We start from the raw sequence: 15,985 nt of genomic DNA, 5'->3' as shown, positions 1-15,985 counted from the left end.
AGGATGTGACAAAGAAGGTGACATCCTGTCTCCTTCCCTGAGGAGCTGGTGCCTCACGGGGTCTGAGCGACATGAAGATGGGGGCCACACAGTCACCTGGGGGAAGGGGTCTGAGGTAAGGAGTCCTAAGGAAGGAGTGACCTGGCAGGTTGGAGGAACGGCAGGAAGACCAGAGTGTCTGAGGGAAGTGAAGAGAGGATGAGAGGGAGCTGGTCTCCAAGCAGTGGGCAGGGGACCAGAAGTGGGATGGAAGCCTTGAAGGGTCCAGAGCAGAGGAGAGATGTGGTCTGATGTGGGAGTTAAGAGAGTCCTCTGATGGTCACTGGAAGGGCGACAGCAGAAGCAGTTACAAGGCTTAGGAAAGCTGAGAAGACAGAAGTGTGGGCTCAGGCTAGAGTATCAGTTTCTGGAGCTGCCGTCACAAAGCTGGGTGACTTTAAACAACAGAAATTTATTGTATCCCTGTTCTGCAGACTACCGATCCCAAATCCAGGTGCTGGCAGGGCCGTGCTCTCCCTGAAGGCTCCAGGGGAGAATCCTTCCCTCCAGCCTCTGGTGTTCACCTGCCTTCCTTGTGTTCCTTGGCTTCCAGCTACAGTGCTGTGGTCTCTGCTTCTGATGTCACATGGCCATTGTCCCCATGTCTGAGTCTCTTCCCATAGGGACATCAGACCCTTACATCAGGTGGATGTAGGGTCACCCTGCTCCAGTGTGTCCTCATCTTAACTTGATTACATCTGCAAAGACCCTGTTTCCAAATAAGGTCGTATTCACAGGTGTCATGTTGGAACTTATCTTTTTGAGGAGAAGCCACCATCCAGTCCACAGCTCCTAGCATGACTAGGGATGGGGTGGAGAGTAATGAGAAGTTTGCAGACTTGGTGGTAGTTTGATGCTTTACTCCTTGGCTCGTTTGCCTCTGGGCCTCAGCACTTCTGTTGTTAACTCCTGCCTGTTCCACGGGCTCTTGGTCAGATCCCTGACTTATGAAATGAAATTTTGCTCTGAGAAAGATTATTAAAATGCAGAACTTCTCTCTCTCTAGAAGCAGTTCCATGTGTCAACTCTTCTTCATTCCTCTAGGCGGGCTAAGGTTTTCAAGGTTGAGAGCAGTTGATTTCATGTTCAGAGGGGGTGATTCTAGAGTGCAAACCCAGTGTTGACACTGTTATGAGCAAAGAATAACCTATTTAGCCAGTCCCAAGATGTTTTGGGGCCCCTTATGGCCTCCTTTGAGAACACTACCCCCAATTTAGTACTAACAAAACAACTATTTGTCCACTGGAGAGCACTCCTGGATGAGTTGGGGTCCATCCTCACTGTTTGTCTGGTCCCTCTCTCACAGCAGAGAGGGTATGGCTGCCCTCTTGTCCTCTTGGAATTGTCAGTGCTTGGCTGCTGGGTGAAATTGCTGTCTTTGTACCACTAGTCATTTCATTGTACATATTAGATATGAAGTAGTGAGTGGTGATTTCATTAAAGAAGTGTGTGAATTTCACCTCCCAAGAGGAACAAGCCACACTATATCCTGTATAACTTTCTAATTCTGCAGTATCAGATGCTACCCAACGGCTTCACTGGGTTTCTCCCCGTGGCTCACCTCAGGGAATAGGGTGAGAGGGGTCCCAGCGAGGATCTTGGGCCACCTTCTTCCACCTGACCTGCCTCAACCAGAGCTGCTCTCATTTGATGAGTTTCGCATCCTGGGATTTTTTTGCTAGTGTTTTATTTGCCACTGAGTGAATCAGCTGAGTCTTATTTCATAAGGTCAGAAGATAATGAAAACATCTGCACATTATTTTATATGATTTTGGAAGGGAGGGAACCTGTGCAAGGATATGTCACACATTTTCAAAGAACATGATTAGATTGGCTGTAGCTTAAGCAGTTGCCTGATTTGGGGAAGCCTGGTTGGTTGCACGTGGTTGGTTGGTCGTAAGTATTTTCTTGGATCTGAGTGCCTTGATTCTGGCTTAGATTTTGGTTTGTGGACACAGGCTGCCAAGGATTTAGAGACTCATGGCTTCCTTGTTTAACTACTTGAACAGGTGGAATATTGAATTTTCAGTTGGGAACTTCCTGAGTGTGTGGGGCAGTTGGACAGATCATGAAGATGCATCTTGTAGGTTCTCTGTCCAGGGCTGGTTCCTACACGTCTTATCCCAGTGGGACACATGATACTATGAAAGTGGTCAGTGAAGATTTACTGAGTGACCCTTACCTATGTAGAAGTGCTTGTGCCCACCTCTGGGGCAAGTTTAACTTTCTTTCCCGGAATATTCTTCCCAGTTGACTGTTTTTTAAAATTCTGCTTGTCTCATGAGGCTTCTCTCAATTCCTATGTTGTCTAAAAAGACTGCCAATCTTCACACCAACTTCTGTGCTTCTTGCTTCCCTAAGTTCCCAGGGTACTTATGTCAAAGGGCCTCCGTTTTTAACAGATGATACCACATTTCTTTCACATAGTCCACCACCTAACACAGGGTTTGGCAGAGAACACAATGCTCAATTCTGTGTCGAGTTGACTGAATTAGATTTCTCAGCAAGTATTCTAGACCCAGGGATTTTTTTTTTTTTTTCAAAAAGCATAATTTAAGACCAGATAACTTTTTTTTAAATTAGTATTTAAGTTGGTTTAATATTATCAAATATAAATTAATTCCTCTCAATTTTTTTTTTTTAATTTCAGGGCAAAACAGTGAAAAGGGGGACTTACTCTGAGTTCCTGAAATCCGGGGTAGACATTTTTTCCTTTTTTGAGAAGGGGAATGAGCAGCCTGAACTATCTCCAGGTCCAGGAACTCCCACTCTGATCTCCGAGTCTTTGGGTCAGTCTCTCCAGTCTCCCAGACCCTCATTGAAAGATGCGGCTCCAGAAGACCAAGATGTGAGTTTCTCCTTCTGCAGTGTACCTGGGTCTGTCTGCTGTTGGTGGCCTTGTGGACCTTCAGTCTGCTTTACTCATGACATCTTCATTTGTCCCAAAGTAGACTCTAAGGTTTAAAAAGTCTTGTTCCATGAAATTGGTAGAGCTAGAAGGTCATGAAGGAAGAAAGCCTGCTTGGGGTTCTCCTTTGAGTGTAGGATGGAGGGTCTTAGTGGAGATCAGGGGTGGGTGCACTGCTGTGAATTTCTGGGTATATGTGGCTCACACTGATTGAGAACTCTTCAGTTTACCCTAGATACATACTACTTGCTCTGATGGCCCCTGGCTTCCCTTATGCATCCAGGGGCTTATTGTTAAGACCCCCTTAAACTGAGTCCTGCTGTGACTACATTAAATTGGCTACTTTCCCTACATGTTGGAATGTTCTGGCACTGCAGGCGGCTGATAATATTATTTTGCCTCATTGTCAGAAGGTTTATCATAACTCAGAGGTAACGTATTCAAAGGACCTGATACATGGTAGATACTTTGGAGTTAGTTCCCATCCTCCTTTCTTACCAGTCAAGACCGAGACCCACATCTTATTGATCTTGAATTCCATTGGCCAGCATAGAGCCAAGGATATCTGGGGCTCCAGTGACTCTATAATGCATTTTAAGTCCTCCAGTCAAAAATGCAAAAATGCACTAGATCTCCCTTAAAAACAACACAGATATTCTTTTATATCCAAACCCAAGAGCCTGGATGATTCTGATAAGTGTTCGGATTGGTCCCTCACATTCCACACTCAAGAATCACTCTCTGAAATTTAGTAACCAAATAGATTCAGATAGTATGCTTTTAAGCAAAGTCACCCAACAGTGAATTACCTCATGAAAATGATGTTTCTCTATTTCTAATAAATTCCTAGGAGTGGAATGGCTAGGTCCAGGGGTAAATGCATATGTGGTTTGGCCAGATATTCCCACTCCCTTCTCAGTAGGAGATGGATCATGTTGCACTTCTACCAGAGTATGAGATGTATCTGTTTCCCCACAGCTTTGCAGTGGAGGGCATTGTTGAACTCTTGAAATTTGGGGCTTATTGTTTAAAATTTCATCTCTTACAAAATTTCATCTCTCACTGCCATTTTTCCCTTTTAGACTGAGAATATACAGGTTACACTACCTCTAGAGGACCATTTGGAAGGAAAAGTTGGTTTTAAGACCTATGAGAATTATTTCACAGCTGGTGCTGACTGGCCTGTCATCATCTTCCTTATTCTAGTAAACTTGGCAGCTCAGGTACATAAGGGCTTTTATTTTGGCTTGTGCTCTTAGTTTGATGTTTACATACTATTTATATTGCATTTTATAATTATTTGTTTGTAATTATTTTTAAATGTGTATTAAGAGATTTATCTCAAAGAATTGACTTACGATGTTTTGGGATCTAGCTGGTTGAACGTGAAATCAGAAAGGCAGGCCTGAGGGCTGGAACCTCAGGCAGGAGTTGTCCCTGCTGTCTTGAGGCAGAATTTCTTCCTCCTCCAGGAAGCCTCAGGTTTTGCTCTCAGGCCTTTGTCTGACTTGATGAGGCCACCACAGTGTTAAGGGTGATCTCCTCTACTTAAGTTCTGATGATGGATGTGAACCACATCCACAAAATACCTTCACAGCAACATCTAGTCGAGTGTTTGGTTGAATCACTGGAGACTGTCCTGGCCAAGATGACACAGAAAACTGACTATCATAGTACCTGTCAAGATTTTTCCTTTGAAAAATCCCAACGTTTGTACTGCTATTATTGCATTTTGAGGTTCACTTGGATTTGCATTGAAATACATTATATGTGGGAGCAAAGTTTTCTCGGGAAAAGAGGATATGTTTTAAAGATTTTAAAATGAAACATGCCCTCACCTGTGGTCATCTGGGGTGTGGGGTTTGGTGCAGACCTGAGCCGGAAGGACCTTCTCCATGGTCCTTTGTTCTGGAGCCTTCCCCTCCCCCACCCTGGTGAGCGGGGGTGGGGCTCAGTGACTTCAGTGTCTGAGTGACTGTGTTTCCTGCTCCAGGTCGCCTACGCCCTGCAGGACTGGTGGCTTACAGACTGGTGAGTGATTCCTGGTCTGACCCAAAGTGCTGTGAAATCTACACAAAGCCTCACTTTCCCACAGAGTCCGGGAGAGGTGAGGCTTGTTCAGCCTCCTCTTCTGACCCTCACGTAGTTTCCCTGAATTAAAATTAAACTTCTTGCGGGTGGAATATGATTCCCTGGTTGTCTCTCCCCATGTCCCTCCTTTTAGCAGCTTCTTCACAGACAACTTTTTTTCTTTTTTTAGAACTTTTAATTTTGTATTGAAGTATAGCTGATTAACACTGTTGTGATATTAACAATGTTCAGGTGAACAGTGAAGAGACTCAACCATACTTATATATGTATCCATTCTCCCCCAAAACCCCTCCCATCCAGGCTGCCACATAACACTGAGCAGAGTTCCATGTGCTGCACAATAAGTCCTTGTTGGTTATCTATTTTAAATATAGCAGTTTGTGCATGGCCATCCCAAACTCTCTAACTATACTTCCCCATAGTTAGAGGGGAAGCTAAAATGAACTTAGCAACCATAAGTTCATTTTCTAAGTCTGTCTTCATAGACAATTTTGAGAACTGAAAGTCATGATTCAAATATTTAACAGAGAGACCCCACAGGGTCTTGTGAGTTGGGAAACACTTTCCAGCATAAATGTATTTCTTGAATTGAGGTAATTTTTTTTTATATTTGTGTTAATTCTATGTATATGTATAGTATAATATTTTTTCTTCCCTGTTCCATAGGGCAAATGTACAAAGTAACCTGTATTCTGGGGCTTTAGTAAAAGATGTCGATGTGATGCTTGTTCTGAACTGGTTCTTAGGAGTTTATTCAGGTAAAGTTGAGTCATCTGCTCTTTTATGAGTCCATGTGAGCAACAAGGGCTTCCAGAATAATTCAGTAATGTCTTAACAGTTTAAGTGTCTGAGTTGCATTTACTCTGTGAGTTAATTAGAATGATTATTTTAAAGATCTACTAGAAGAAAAGAGATTGAATGAAGACTCTTAATTTGCTGTGTACTGGATTTTGGTAGTTAAACTAGGATTGCACATTCAGAAAAGCAGCCACTGGAAATATATTGCTATTGTCTATTCTCATAGGTCGCTTTTGCTAAATTTTATGTCATTATATGGATGGGCAGGGGATTAGAGATGGATCCCCACCCTGTGTTTCACCTTGATCCAATTCTGTCTGAATAAACCTTGGCTTTTATTGATCTTGGATGAAATCCTCTGGCAGCATGGGCCCCAGATAAAAGCATTATTCCCTCCCAGGTATGCAAAGCTCCCCTTCACCACACTGCTCATTTCTTGGGCTTCACTAATTGCTTGAGAAGCTAAGTCTAATCCAGTGTCTGGGATTAGATTCATTCTCTTTCTTACTTTGAGATCAGTGTTATCTCCTCCCGAATTATGTGATTAGTTTAACATATGGCTTGCTGGACTTATATTAACATGACTCTATTCACAAGAGGGTTTAGAATAGTTATAGCATTATATGCTATTTAAAGGATATCTTCAGCTAAAATTTTAAATACCTTCTTTATCCATTCATCTGTTGATGGACATTTAGGTCGCTTCCATGTCCTGACTTTTGTAAATAGTGCTGCTGTGAACATTGGGGTGCATATGTCTTTTTGAATTATGGGTTTCTCAGGGTATCTGCCCAGTAGTGGGACTGCTGGGTCATACAGTATTTCTGTTTTTAGTGTTTTTTTTTTTTTTTTTTTTTTTTTTTTTTTTTTTTTTTTTTTATTAGTTGGAGGCTAATTACTTCACAACATTTCAGTGGGTTTTGTCACACATTGATATGAATCAGCCATAGATTTACACTTATTCCCCATCCCGATCCCCCCTCCCATCTCCCTCTCCACCCGATTCCTCTGGGGCTTCCCAGTGCACCAGGCCGGAGCACTTGTCTCATGCATCCCACCTGGGCTGGTGATCTGTTTCACCATAGATAGTATACATGCTGTTCTTTTGAAACATCCCACCCTCACCTTCTCCCACAGAGTTCAAAAGTCTGTTCTGTATTTCTGTGTCTCTTTTTCTGTTTTGCATATAGGGTTATCGTTACCATCTTTCTAAATTCCATATATATGTGTAGTATGCTGTAATGTTCTTTATCTTTCTGGCTTACTTCACTCTGTATAATGGGCTCCAGTTTCATCCATCTCATTAGGACTGATTCAAATGAATTCTTTTTGACAGCTGAGTAATATTCCATGGTGTATATGTACCACAGCTTCCTTATCCATTCATCTGCTGATGGGCATCTAGGTTGCTTCCATGTCCTGGCTATTATAAACAGTGCTGCCATGAACATTGGGGTGCATGTGTCTCTTTCAGATCGGTTTCCTTAGCTGTGTTTATGCCCAGAGAAGTGGGATTGTAAGACCAGAAACTATAAGAAACCCCTAGAGGACCAACATAGCAAACCACTCCGACAGTAAATACACAGCAAGATCCTCTATGACCCACCTCCCAGAATATTGGAAATAAAAGCAAAAATAAACAAATGGGACCTAATGAAACATAAAAGCTTTTGCACAACAAAGGAAACCATAAGTAAGGTGAAAAGACAGCCCTCAGATTGGGAGAAAATAATAGCAAATGAAGAAACAGACAAAGGATTAATCTAAAAAATATACAAGCAACTCCTGAAGCTCAATTCCAGAAAAATAAATGACCCAATCAAAAAATGGGCCAAAGAACTAAACAGACATTTCTCCAAAGAAGACATACAGATGGCTAACAAACACATGAAAAGATGCTCAACATCACTCATTATCAGAGAAATGCAAATCAAAACCACAATGAGGTACCATTACACGCCAGTCAGGATGGCTGCTATCCAAAAGTCTACAAGCAATAAATGCTGGAGAGGGTGTGGAGAAAAGGGAACCCTCTTACACTGTTGGTGGGAATGCAAACTAGTACAGCCGCTATGGAAAACAGTGTGGAGATTTCTTAAAAAACTGGAAATAGAACTGTTTTTAGTGTTTTGAGGAACCTCCACATTGTTCTCTGTAGTGGCTGTATCAATTTATGTTCCTGCCAACAGTCCAAAAGGGTTACCTTTTCTCCACACCCTCTCTAGCATTTATTGTTTGTATATTTTTTGATGATGGTCATTCTGACTAGTGTGAGGTGATACCTTATTGTACTTTTGATCTGCATTTCTCTAATAGTGATGTTGAATGTCTTTTCATGTGCCACTTGGCCAACTGTATGTCTTCTTTGGAGAAATGTCTGTTTAGATCTCTTGTCCATTTTTTGATTGGGTTGTGTTTTTTTTTTTTTTTTTAATATTGGGCTGCATGAACTATTTGTGTATTGTGGAGACCCTAGTCAGTTGCTTCAGTTCAGTTCAGTTGCTCAGTTGTGTCTGATTCTTTGCGACTACTACAGCATGCCAGGCTTTCTCTGTCCATCACAAACTCCCAGAAAAAGTGAAAGTGAAAGTGAAGTTGCTCAGTTGTGTCCTACTCTTTGCGACCCCATGGACTGTAGCCTACCAGGCTCTTCCATCCATGGGATTTTCCAGGCAAGAATACTGGAGTGGGTTGCCATTTCCTTCTCCAGGAGATCTTCCCAACCCAGGAATTGAACCCGGATCTCCCGCATTGTAGGCTTTACTGCTTTACCATTTGAGCTACCAGCAAGGTCCATCACTAACCCTCAGAGCTTACTCAAACTCATGTCCATTGAGTTGGTGATGCCATCCAACTATCACATCCTCTGTCGTCTCCTTCTCCTCCCACCTTCAATCTTTCCCAGCATCAGGGTCTTTTCAAATGAGTAAGTTCTTCACATCAAGTGGCCAAAGTATTGGAGTTTCAGCTTCAGCATCAGCCCTTCCTATGGATATTCAGGACTTATTTCCTTTAGGATGGACTGGTTGTATCTCCTAGCAGTCCAAGGGACTCTCAAGAGTCTTCTCCAACACCACAGTTCAAAAGCATCAATTCTTCAGCACTCAGTTTTTTTTATAGTCCAACTCTCATATCAAAACATGACTACTGGAAAAAACATAGCTTTGACTAGATGGACCTTTCTTGGCAAAGTAATGTCTCTGGTTTTTAATATGCTCTCTAGGTTGGTTTCTTCCAAGATCAGTTGCTTAATTTGAAGTTATTTTCTCCCATTCTCGGGGTTGTCTTTTCATCTCTTTTATGGTACATATGTACACTGGATTATTACTCATCCATAGAAATGAACAAAATTGGGTCATTTGTAGAGACATGGATGGACCTAGAGTCTATCATACACAGTAAAGTAAGTCAGAAAGAGAAAAACAAATAAAAAAAAGTTATATTAATGCATATATAGGAATCTAGAGAAATAGTGTAGATAAACCTATTTGCAGGGCAGGAATAGAGTCGTAGATGTAGAGAATAGACGTGTGAACACAGCAAGGGGTGTGGAGGTGAGGAAGATGAATTGGGAGATTAGGATTGACATATATACACTACCATGTGTAAAACAGATAGCTAATTGGAAGCTGCTGTATAGCACAGGGAGCTCAGCTCTGTGCTCTGTGATGACTAGAGGGGTGCAGGGGAGGGAGGTCCAAGAGGGAGGAGTTATATGTAAATATAGAGCTGATTCACTTCCTTGTACAACAGAAGCTAACACAACATTATAAAACAACTATATCCCAATAATAATTTTAAAAAACAGCTAAATAAAAACTTAAATATCCTCATAGGACATGCTTGTACAAGTTTTCTATAAAAGAGTGAGTTAATGTAAAATCCCATTCCTTGAAATTTGGTATTTATTTAGTTGATCACTTGCTAAGAAACTTGAATCCACCAGTTGTTTACCTTCTGAATTGGTGGACAAGGAGGGTTTAAGGAAGAAGAAGGGAGTCTGTTACACATTCATCTAGGGTGGTGGACTAAATCCCTATTGATGGAATTCAGGAATTTGAGCAGCTTTCAGAATTTAAATAACACTGGTCAGCTGAATGAAAAAAAAAATGTTTGATGAAGTATTTATTACAGAAGTTATCCCAACTCTATTTAGCACTGTGAATTGATGAGATGTTTGGAGGGCTGTTTTAATTTTTAGATGCATAGTAGTGTTCATTTATGTCATTAATAAAACAAATTTAAATGATAATCTTTATTTGCAAATGCTTTGAGCTTCTACAAAACACTTACGGATTAGTTGCTTGTTTAGATTAATTATCTCATGTCATAATATAATTTGTAGTGTCTTGCAATTCAATTATTTAAAGAGATTGTCCACTTGCAACTTAACATGGTCTTTTCATACTCTTTAAAGCTACTTGGGCATAGAAGTAGCTACTTTATTTTTAATATTTTAAATTTTATTACAGTATAGTTGATCTCCAATGTTATGTTAGTTTCTGTTGTACAGCAAAGTGAACCAATTATAAATGTATCCTCTCTCTTTTTTAGATTTCCTTCCCATTTAGGTCACCACAGAGCATTGACTAGAAATCCCTATGCTATATATAGGTTCTTAAGAAGCTAGTTTATGTGGAAGTAAATTTCCTTGTAAATTATAAGGAAATGGTAAATCATTTATCCTGTTCCCTCTTAATTCACATGCTGGTACCAGAGCATGTCTCAGTTTTAGATTACAGGACATGAAGTAAATAGTGAAATTTGAAATGCGGAAAAAGGAAGATCAACTGCTTTTTATAATTATCAATCTTGTGAAATTTTTTTAGAACTTGTAATTGAATCAGGAAAGCCTAAAATGAAACTATAGTTTACACATGATTCCCTCCCCTCATGTTGCTATTTAGTGAGAGGAAAACATTGATTTTTATATTCTTCTTTATAAATATATTTGTGTGAAAGCATTAAACTCTTACAGAATCTACTTTATATATATTTACATATATAAAATTTATTTATTCTATATATGTAAGTTTCTATATATAAATTTTATTTATAGAATAAAATACACAATACATCAATAGGAGTACATCAATACTGTATATTGTCACCCTGCTTATTTAACTTATATGCCAAATACATCATGAGAAATGCTGGGCTGGATGAAGCACAAGCTGGAATCAAGATTTCCAGGAGAAATATCAATAACCTCAGATAGCAGATGGCACCACCCTTATGGCAGAAAGCAAAGAAGAACTAAAGAGCCTCTTGATGAAAGTGAAAGAGGAGAGTGAAAATGTTGGTTTAAAACTCAGCATTCAGAAAACTAAGATCATGGCATCTGGTCCCATCACTTCATGGCAAATAGATGGGCAAGCAATGGAAACAGTGGCAGACTTTATTTTGGGGGGCTCCAAAATCACCGCAGATGGTGACTGCAGCCATGAAATTAAAAGACGCTTGCTCCTTGGAGGAAAAGTTATGACCAATCTAGACAGCATACTAAAAAGCAGAGACATTACTTTGCCAATAAAGGTCCATCTAGTCAATGCTATGGTTTTTCCAGTAGCCATGTATGGATGTGAGAGTTGGATTATAAAGAAAGCTGAGCACCAAAGAATTGATGCTTTTGAACTGTGGTATTGGAGAAGACTCCTGAGAGTCCCTTGGACTGCAAGGAGATCCAACCAGTCCATCCTGAAGGAAATCATTCCTGAATATTCATTGGAAGGGCTGATGCTGAAGCTGAAACTCCAATACTTTGGCCACCTGATGTGAAGAACTGACTTATTAGAAAAGACCCTGATGCTGGGAAAGATTGAAGGTGGGAGGAGAAGGGGACAACAGAGGATGAGATGGTTGGATGGCATCACCGACTCTATGGACATGAGTTTGAGCAAGCTCTGGGAATTGGTGATGGAGAGGGAAGCCTGGCATGCTGCAGTCCATGGGGTCACAAAGAGTCGGACACAACTGAGTGACTAAACTGAACTGAACTAATTTTTGTAAACTGTCTGCCATCCTTTAGCATCATTGAGGATAAGGCAGAGATCTTGTTCTGAGTGTTATTTCTTTATTTCAGGGTTAACTGTATCTACCGTCCTTCTTGGCATCACAAGGTCTCTGTTGATATTCTATGTCCTTGTTAATTCTTCACAAACTTTGCACAACAAAATGTTGGAGACCATTTTGAGAGCCCCGGTATTGTTCTTCAATAGAAATCCAATAGGTAAGTCAGACACCAAGTTTCTCAGTGAAAGTGTCTATATAACACATTTAGTGCCTGAGTACATTTTCATATTTGAAAATGGAAGAGATGCTTAGAAGAAAATTACTGTGCATGTTTATTCATTTTCTACAAAAATCTTCAATGATATTTTTTCCTACCAGAGAAAATCTGAATATAGGAGCATATAAGCTTTTATTCCAATTTGTACAGGTCTGTAAAGATTAATGAATGTTTACTTTGCAGGATGATTTAAGAGTCCATTTGTCATGTGGCATAATGGTGTAAATATGTTGAAGTGTTTTTGACTTGTTTTGCTGAAATGCTGGCTGTGTTACATAGTGTTAAGCTAACTAGGAAGGACCTTCTTCTGGGAACATCTCTACAGAAGACAGGCTGTGTGTTTCTTTCTTTCACTGCCCATCCATTTCTGGGACCATGGAGCTCTGGCATGTGCTCATATTTTGATGTTTAAATAAATGGTAATGGAAAATTAATTAAAATACAAGATCAGTGAAATGTAAGCATCCTCTTCAATAAGATCAGCTTTCTAGTTTTACAGTAGACTTTTGGTTACATTTAAGAATCTTGTGGTAGGTAGCAGGTGGATCTTCAGTATAAAGTAAGAGTGTCCCTGAAGGTTTCCCAGTGGTTGCTTCCTCCTCCTTGAGGGCTTCGACCTGTCTTGCTTCTGAAGGTGGCTGGCCTCTTGACCTGGGTTCCTATGAAGAGCTAGTTCATCAGTGCACATGCCCATTCTGTTCAGATGGTTAGAATTGTCCTGAGGCCCAGGGAGGCTTTGTTATGCAGGTTATGATTGACAGGACCTGTTGAGGCACAGATGTCACTGGAGGGAGGGCACCAGTAGCCTTGGCCTGGCCATCAACTAGCTGTGTGATCAAGGCCAAAGTAGGTAGATGCTACTGTAGGCAAATCTCCAGGCAGGATGTTGTCATGGTTATAAGTATGGACTCTGGGGACTTCCCTGCTGGTCCAGTGGTTAAGACTCTGTGCTTCCAGTGTAGGGGGCCCAGGTTCAACCCCTGATCGGGGAACTAAGATCTCACATGCTGCACAGTGCAGCCAAAAAATTTAAAAAAAAAAAAAAAGTATGGACTCTGGAGACAACTTCTTGGATTCAGTCCTGGAAATAGTTACTAATAGTAATAGCTACTTATAGTTATGTTAATACTTATGTGCTGGTTATTTAATTTCTCTGTATCTTGATATTCTTACGTATAAAATGAAAATACTATTCACACACTCACAATATCTTGAAATTGTGCGTGTTAAGCACGTTAATACATTCACAGCACTTACCCCGGGGTCAGTGCCCAGTGAACCTTAGTGAGGATGATGACACAGTGTCTGGGAACTTCCTCTCCTGTGAAATGGGAATAACTGCTGCCCTTCCTGTTTCATAAGACTGTTGTGAGGATTACATAAGATTATTCAGGGCAGCATCTTGTGCAGATTTTTTTCAGCACATGTTGTTTGGTCCAGGCACTATGTGGAACATAGGATGGTAAACTGCAGAGGCCCACACAATCTCATCTTATTATGAAGCCAGAGTGAGGAAGTGATTGGAGGAGTCCATGCTATTATGGCTGTGAAGTTGCTCTGCTTTGCCTGTTAGTGTGAAAACTGCAGTCATACATTTGGGAGCATCATGTGGGACTGAATTTCTCTTATCGCAGCCTCTGAGTGCTTGTGACCGCAGTTAACCAGGCTCTTGATGGCCTGTAGGCTTATCCAGATACTGATTTATTTATTATTCAAGAATTTTGAACTAAGTTTAAATCTTCAAGTCACTAATTCTGGAGCAGTAGGCATACACAGTGTGTGTCTTTGTCTTTTCTGTCCCTCCTGTATCTATTATCAGAACTTCATTCCTTCAAGAAAATAGAAACTAGGTTATTTGCAAAGGTTTAGGGGCATCAGTTATTTACCCTTTTAATGGTGTATTAAATCGAACTCTTCCCTGTGTTTATTTCCAAAAGTAGAATTTGTAATAGATTGTTTCTGGTGGACTTTGTTTCTGGTATGTTATGTCATAAAGAGAAAACCATGTATAGCCATATTCCTAAGTTCAAGCTCACTCTTCTTGCCTCATGACAGGCCAATAAATCTTACAGACAAGGCGTTATGGCCAGGAATAATGACATTGTTTGGAAAATTGGCAGACTGAGAAGATGGCAGACTAATGTCTCAAAAAATCATCTTATTGGGGTCTGGATGCTAATCTGTTTTATAGAACAAAGAGGGAGAGGAGGTGAGGAAGTAAAGTTAAAAGACCATTTATCTTGCAAAATAGGAGGGAATGTGTTACTTTTTCTTTTCTGCAGCCATTCAGAGATGGTGAGGATCAGATTGTCTCCCCATGAGCTGACAAAAAGCCATTTTAATTTAACATTCAGGCAGAGGGGCAGGTTTTGCTGACAAAAACTATGAATAGCTAAAGTTAAAGTCAAGCAGACTCAACATGGAGTCAAAATTGACTCTTCCCTGCTACAGTTCCTTTGATGGGCACCTCTGCTATCTGGGGCCAGTACCCTGTGCTTTCTCATCCCGAGTTTCCAAAGGGTGCGATGCCCTTGCAGGGGTGGCTGCAGAGTCCTAATGGTTGCAGCAACCTTTGTTTATTGAAATAACAAGTGGCATTTTTAGTTCACACAAGATATTTACTAGAAATTAGTTCTCATCTTCTAATTCTACAGCCTTTTGGATATGCTATTGTTGTGGATTATGACAAGGGAAAGAAAATCAATGATAAGTGAGTCTTAGTCATTCAGTAATATTTTTGTTTTCCTGCCTACATCCCTCTGATATTCTTAGATATTTATTCATAAGTCTGTCTGTGTCACATCTTGTACACCTCTGAAAATAAAACTTACTACCCCAGTAGTAAACTCACAACTTAGAAATGACCAGAATCCACAATTTCCCAAAATGGGAGATGCTGCGAACCATCTGGAGGGGAAAAAAAAAATTACAGAGAAGTTATGGTAGTTGGTGCTTTAGTTGCTAGGTCTTGTCCCATTCTTTGCAACCCCATGGACTGCAGCCCACCAGGCTCTTCTGTCCATGGGATTTCCCAGGCAAGAATACTGGGGTGGTTGCTATTTCCTTCTCCAGGGGATCTTCCTGACCCAGGGGTCAAACCCACATCCCTGTATTGGCAGGTAGATTCTTTACCACTGAGCGACCTGGAAAGCCCAACATGGACTAGAGAGAGCAGTTATTGAAGACACAAAGCCTTTAAGCCAGTGATTTGATTATGGGATCAAAGTCATCTCAGAAAATATCTTTTTCTGTTACTTAATTATAAAAGAGAGGTTAGAATCATGTTTATTTAAAAAGTGTCACTTAGCAAAATTAATATGGATAACTAAAGCAAAATTAGTGTAACAATTATGATTAGCTTACATATTTTGCAACTGTTTATTACCAGTTTAGCACTGGAGTGAGTCTTAGATGGAATGAATCTAAAAGAAGGAAACATTCTGAAATTCACCAACCCTTCCTGATGCTGCCACAAGATTCTCCCGATTCTTTTAAATATCAGAGCTCAGTTTCAACCCACTGCCATTCGGTATAATTTCATCTTATTTTCTTTTTCTTTTTACCATGGATGTCAGCTTATTTCATGTGAATCTGTAATATATTAAATTTTTGTTTTTGTTTAGTTGCTGAGTTGTATCCAACTCTTTTGCGACCACATGGACTATAGCCTGCCATGCTCCTGATCCATGGGGTTTCCTAAGCAAGAATACTAGAGTGGGTTGCCTTTTCTCCTGCACGGGATCGTCCCAACCTAAGGATCAAACCCATGTCTCCTGCACTGGCAGGCAGATTTTTATACACTGTGCCATGAGAGAAGTCCCTAATTACATATACTTTAAGAATATTGCTTTCATTTGTTC

The 15,985-nt window shown here is 40.5% G+C and overlaps 1 protein-coding gene across 2 annotated transcripts in view; it reads left to right on the top strand.

The window, feature by feature from the left end:
- The window catches only part of LOC122447587 (ATP-binding cassette sub-family C member 4-like), a 405,286-nt gene that overhangs the window by 306,102 nt on the left and 83,199 nt on the right, over window positions 1-15,985 (top strand). The window contains exons 15-19 of one of the 2 annotated variants that reach the window (XM_043478282.1): window positions 2,690-2,887; window positions 4,030-4,170; window positions 4,941-4,978; window positions 5,705-5,796; window positions 11,919-12,065. The exons of the other annotated variant lie outside the window; for it this stretch is intronic. Coding sequence (XP_043334217.1) covers window positions 2,690-2,887; window positions 4,030-4,170; window positions 4,941-4,978; window positions 5,705-5,796; window positions 11,919-12,065 — 616 coding nt within the window. The remainder of the gene's footprint in view (window positions 1-2,689; window positions 2,888-4,029; window positions 4,171-4,940; window positions 4,979-5,704; window positions 5,797-11,918; window positions 12,066-15,985) is intronic. 2 annotated transcript variants of the gene reach the window in all.

This window comes from Cervus canadensis, chromosome 9, assembly GCF_019320065.1.
Source record: "Cervus canadensis isolate Bull #8, Minnesota chromosome 9, ASM1932006v1, whole genome shotgun sequence".
Taxonomy (NCBI): Eukaryota; Metazoa; Chordata; class Mammalia; order Artiodactyla; family Cervidae; genus Cervus; species Cervus canadensis.
Note: the sequence above shows the minus strand (reverse complement) of the source record. Positions and strands in the feature narration are given on the sequence as shown.